Consider the following 5,864-nt stretch of genomic DNA (forward strand, 5'->3'; position numbering starts at 1 on the left):
TAGCTGCTTTGTGGAGATGGCTTGGTTCAAACGAAGCTCGAGGGTTTGTCATTGCTGTCGCAATTATATGACATCACACAATGCACGCTAGATGACGCCTCCTCTCCGACGACGTTGCCAGACTGGTCATTAATGTGGCCCAGTCTGAACAAAGCCAAATCCGATTGGGACACTTGCTAAAAACAGTGTGGACAGTCAGGCCAAAAAATCAGATTTGAGAAGGAATCAGATTTGAATCAGATTTGCCTGCAGTGTGAACGCAGCCAGAGTTCAGGGTAAGACCCAGAGTTTGTTGAACCTCCTTTCTGGAATACCCCCCAGGTGTCACTTCTGGAAGAAGAGTTTCTGAGACAACAGTACAATCAACTCCCAACACAAGTTAAAGCCACTATACCTGAAAAAACCATAAAACAAACACTACTATGTACTGTAACAGATGAATGATGAGAATAGACTGCCTGAAGCAGTTTAAATAATTAATGTGTTTAATGTGAATATGTAAATAAGATTTGTTTCCCTGATGGACAGAAAATGTCTACCACCCTCCCACTCCCACTGTAAAGTTCATTCTTAGTGTTTATGCCCTGGAGACTTGCATACTCACACCTGACTGCTTCCAAACTAGTTGGGACGTCACAAATCCTGCTCATAAGTAAACGCCCTGAGTGTCCCTCACCATGAACTGGTTTGTAAACTGAACAGAATATCATTACTAAATTACATTAACACATAAGTTAATGTTACACGCTGTAGGACAGCAAACCTTTCCAGTTACTCAAAGAAAATAGACGATTTCAAGATATTAGATTAGGCTGAAGCCCTTTCACATCTTTGCCTTCAAAGGGGTGATGTGGAGTGAATGGAGGAACATATCTAGGGTGGTCACATACTCTTGTGGGTGCCTCTTTATGTGACCTGCATGTGTTGAATCCTCCCACTTTTTTGCTGTTATATCAATACCGCGCTTCTGCCAGAAATCAATCAATTCTTCCAAAGCTTGTGCGTTGCTTAGTGTATCATTCTTGCAAAAGAAGAACAGTGCAGGAACAGTGACAGGACTGTTCCAAAACGCATCGATGCCCATGTTAAAGTAGTCCACTGTTTGCCGTTTGAACATTCGAAAGTATAGCAGGCTTACTTGTTTCACTAGTGTCTCCAAACGTGGAAATACAGTCTTACCAAGACCTGGGTAGAGAGGAGACAAAACAACACTTAGGCTCTATTGACAATCTTCTACTTATTTTCTACTTACTCTTTAGTATTTCATGTATAAATATATTGTTTTCAATCTAGCTAGTGTGAAAATGCATACTAATGAAATTAAATAAAAGTAGATATGAAAAACCCTGTTGATACTGAACTTACCTACAGCCATCGTCTCTATAGTGCCGACCACCAGGCTATCGTAGACTTGGCCTTTGATCCTCTTTGTGAACTCCTGATATTTCTGTGTGTCCTTGGACACATGAACCAGCAGTTGAGAAAATGTGTAGCCACCGATGGAGAAGGCATGGACAAGCAGTGGGCGGGACACAAAACGTTCACTGTTGAGCAACTCCAGTAACCTTTTCCCATTTTCCAGTCCCCAGCGAGGCCACATGAAGTCTTGCACCTTGTGTAAACCATACAAACAGAAAGCTGAAGCTCTGTTCAATTTATTATCAATGTTTGATAAAATCACTTTGATGGACAATTTCATAGCCTAACTTCTACAAAATTCCCCAATCTTACATTATCTTTAAATAGAAAAAGAATGAAAATAATATAAAACTTTAAAAAGGTGGAATTAACCATATGTGGCTCAAAGTTATACTTAATAATACCCCTCTTTCTCCAGGTACTGAAAACAATGAGGACTTCAGTCAGCCTTTTTCTGAGTTCTTTAAAAACTATTTACAGAAGACCAGTGATCACACGTTTGTCCACGAGACACAAAAATAATTTTGTATGACCAGTCTAATCATAAAAATCTCATTCTGATATTTTGATGTGATTTTCCTACAGTCCTACATGTATATCAGTGCATGGCCTTGTGACCACAAACAAAGACCACATTGTACGGACTCCTGAACTGCATCTACACAGAAGCTCCAGAAATAGCTGCTGCTATAGCGATAACTCAAACTCTTCCACTGGCCCTAAACTGCCACACAACTTCCAAAACAAACATGTAATTCAAACCTTTGCATCACTCAAGTGTTGTGTCAGACAGGTCAGAGCTATGTTGACACTGAGGTGGGATATCGGGTGTTTCTGATTATTAAGGCCTGTAACATGAAATACAACCTTTTAACTTCAAGGAGTATTAACCTCATGTCCCATCTTAACTCAACATCTCTGAGGCTAATTGTTTATTCTTTATCTTGTCTATTCAAGTTTCTGCATGGATCATACACATCTCTAGTCTACTATATAATATTAAAGGTACAGTGTGTAAATTTTAGTTTTTTAGACATCTAGTGGAACAGACTAGGTAGAAATGGAATATAACATTCGTAGGTATGTTTTCACTACTGTATAATCACCTGAAAATAAGAATTGTGTTTTTGTTACCTATGAATGAGCTCATTATACCTACATAGGGTCCTGGTCCTCTTTCACGGAGCCCACCATGTTGCACCACCATGTTTCTACAGTAGCCAAGAATGAACACGCCAAACACTGGCTCTAAAGAGAACCTCACGAATTTTGTGGCTGACGTAGGTTTCTTTAAAAGCACTTTTAACCCAGCAGCTTCCCTATATTTTATATCTATATTTTAAGAATAAACATCCACATTATCTTAACACCCACAGCTATGAAAGGGGAACACAGCAGTGTTAATACCTCACTTACCTCACTCTCCACTACAAGCACATCAAAGCCGGTGCGGAAGTAGATTTCACAATACTTTGCCACAGCTTGTGGCCGTGATCCAAACCATGGCAGCATTAGTGTCACAGGTTTAATATCTTCAGTGGCTTTGGTCTGACATCCTGACACAGGAGATGCCATCTCATTCACATAAAAAGTGACATTTTTACTGAGGCGGTAGGCAGTAACACCTCTGCTCAAAGCTGTCCTGTTCAACATAGCAGCAGCCATCGGGTGACATCAGGTTAAAGGTGACAAATGTGTCTGCAGGAAGGAAGAAACAAGGAAACAAAAATGTAAGAATGTAAAATATAAAAAATAAAAAACAAAATACATTTTAAGACAGTAGATATGCTAATAGTATTTAGGATGGGTTAAATGCAGAGACTGAATTTCACTGTACAACTATATGTGTGACAAATAAAGTACCTTTATATAAAAACGACAATAAGAAAGTTAACAAAAACATTACTTTTAATTTAATCAGATTGTCATAATGGTAAGTATTGTCTACTAGTCTATGATAAATAGCACAATATGTTTCATCTGAGTATTTGTTGTAGTCAAAATAATCCATACATCATGCTTTTTTACTCAAAAGCCAGTTGTATGAGATCAGGTCAATAAGGCCTACAGCATTTAACAAATAGACTAAGTTGATAAAAAAAAATTAACACAACATTGCGTGATAATATATTGTTTAATTTATAATCATCAATAATGGAGTGGTCATTTTTGACCAGGATGCAGAAATAATTAACATGAAACGCACACAACATGAGAGTTAACATAACAGCCACAAATTGTGTAAGCCTTTTTTGAGTTATCTCAACACAGATTAGCCTCATACATAACATTAGCTCTTAATCAGTGTTGGGCAGTAACTCGTTACATGTAACAGCGTTATGTAATTTAATTAGAAATACTTTATTGCCATGTCCTGCATGAGAATTGTCTTTTGGTCTCACTGGTAAGAACAATATATAAAACATAGAGTACATAAAATAAACACATTCATTCCATTACACATAGACATATGAACGAGAGATGGACACAGCACATCACATGTAACCCCTCCCTCCCAGCCCCCACACATATGCATGCATATCAGTTATAAGGCAGAAAGCACCAACCAGCCCATTTATAGTGCTCTTAGCACTTCAGATTACAAAATAAATGTAACTGTAATCCATTACAGTTACTGAGAAAAAAATGTGTGATTAAATTAATCACATTTTCACCAATTTTTTGTTATGATACGTTAGTGCTATTCCCCTCCGAGCCCGTGGTGGCATGTTATCAACATCCGGGATCTGTTAGTAGGTTGACCTACTAACCTTTGATCTGGATGTAAGTAGCTTACACACGTGCATAGATTGTTTATTTGCTTTGAATGACATCATCCAGATCAGAGGTTAGTAGGTGAACCTACATACGCCGGATGGGGGGAGGGGAATCAATGAAATCCAATTTTTTTTTCATATTTTGTAAATAAATCATGATGTGGGCTTATTTGGAGAACACATGGGCTTAACTGTGTCACAGTACCAATTAAGCCCATGCCAGACTTTTGACTTTTATCATAAAATATCTTTCTTATATTCCAAAATCTACATTAACTAATGCACACATTCATAAATGAAAGATAAATCTTGCTTTTTAAGAAATGATCTCTCTTATACGTCATGTCAATATCCAAAACACCTGAATTCAGATTTTGGTGGGGTTAATGGGCACACTTACCCTAACAGCTGAAAACATTTGAAATGATAAAAGTAATCAAAAAGTAATCACATGAAATAAGTTACATTACTTTGATTAAGTAGTTGAAATAGTTCAAGTACTTATTACATTTTAAATAAGATAAATAGTAATCCTATTACATTTCCAAAGTAACCTTCCCAAACCCTGCTCTTAATATATCCATGGTGTACATACATAAGTTATGTTACGTTTACAATAACTTCAAGACACCCCTTCGCCACGTTATAACATTTCATGGCGAGGAACAAAGAGATGTACTCAGTTAAGGAGAAATGGTGAATTCTTGTTAAGTGTGGTAGATGTAACTCATGGATGTATTATAATTTATAAGCTCTTAAATGTTATATCCATGGTGTAAACCGTCCCACAGTCTCAAATTCAAGAGTTCAATCCAGTTTTTTCGTCCACAACACCAAATCAGTTCAGTTCCATCCAGTTTCACAAGCATAGAAAGAAAGAAAAAGTCAAAAGTTCGCTCCGGGTTTTACCTCTGATCCCTACAAAACAAACCAAAGACCCTAGCAAAGCGACACATTACATAAAATAAGCACAGCAGAAACTTCAGATAAGTCGGACCACCATGTTTGAACATTACTTAGGGCTATAAATGACAACAGAAATGGTAAAGTTAGCAGATTTCATATGTCCAAAATTCATATAATCCGCCAGTTGTCTTCACGGAAGTGACTGTCGTTGTCAGGGCGACGTCACAGTGATTCCGTAACATAAATATTTATGTATTCACTTGTTTAACCTACTTTTTCTGGCAAATAATAAGACGAACAAACTCTGAGCAATTAAAATAACTCGCCTCGTATCAAATGCAAACTACATCAACGTCAATCATGTGGAGAAATGTTAACGTGAGGTTAAACGTCCCGCTTTATTCTGCCTGGTGACTGAGTTTATCTACTAACCCGTTTTCAGGTGTGTGCCGGTGATGCTCTCGTGGAACAGGCTGCCTGGCTGCTTTCTTCTAAAGTACATCGTTCACAGTGCTTTAAAGTTCAATGTCGACTCTTACCTTTCCTTACCTTATCGCTCTGTCTTCTTCTCCTTTCTCCTGATCAATGTACCGTCTTCAGTCGCCTGTCCGCTGCACCCCACTGCTGCCCTCCTTCGAGCAGCTATGTATAACAGGAGAAAACTACAATATAGCCTACCAGTAGAGGTAGAAAGAGAACTCAAAATCTGTACTCAAGTACAAGTACTGTTACATTGGTTACATTGTACTCAATTACAAGTAA

At 37.9% G+C, this 5,864-nt stretch overlaps 1 protein-coding gene across 1 annotated transcript; it reads right to left on the minus strand.

The window, feature by feature from the left end:
- Positions 1-764: 764 nt before the first annotated feature.
- On the minus strand, positions 765-5,633 carry si:dkey-5i3.5 (uncharacterized protein LOC565091 homolog). Its single transcript, XM_053319520.1, has 4 exons — positions 5,535-5,633; positions 2,836-3,117; positions 1,366-1,612; positions 765-1,185 (listed from the first exon to the last, which is right to left on the minus strand). Exons 2-4 carry the CDS (start codon positions 3,082-3,084, stop codon positions 824-826), a joined length of 858 nt encoding a protein of 285 aa, XP_053175495.1. The 5' UTR covers positions 3,085-3,117; positions 5,535-5,633; the 3' UTR covers positions 765-823.
- Between the last annotated feature and the right edge of the window lie 231 nt (positions 5,634-5,864).

The sequence above is a fragment of the Scomber japonicus genome, chromosome 5, assembly GCF_027409825.1.
Source record: "Scomber japonicus isolate fScoJap1 chromosome 5, fScoJap1.pri, whole genome shotgun sequence".
NCBI lineage: Eukaryota > Metazoa > Chordata > Actinopteri > Scombriformes > Scombridae > Scomber > Scomber japonicus.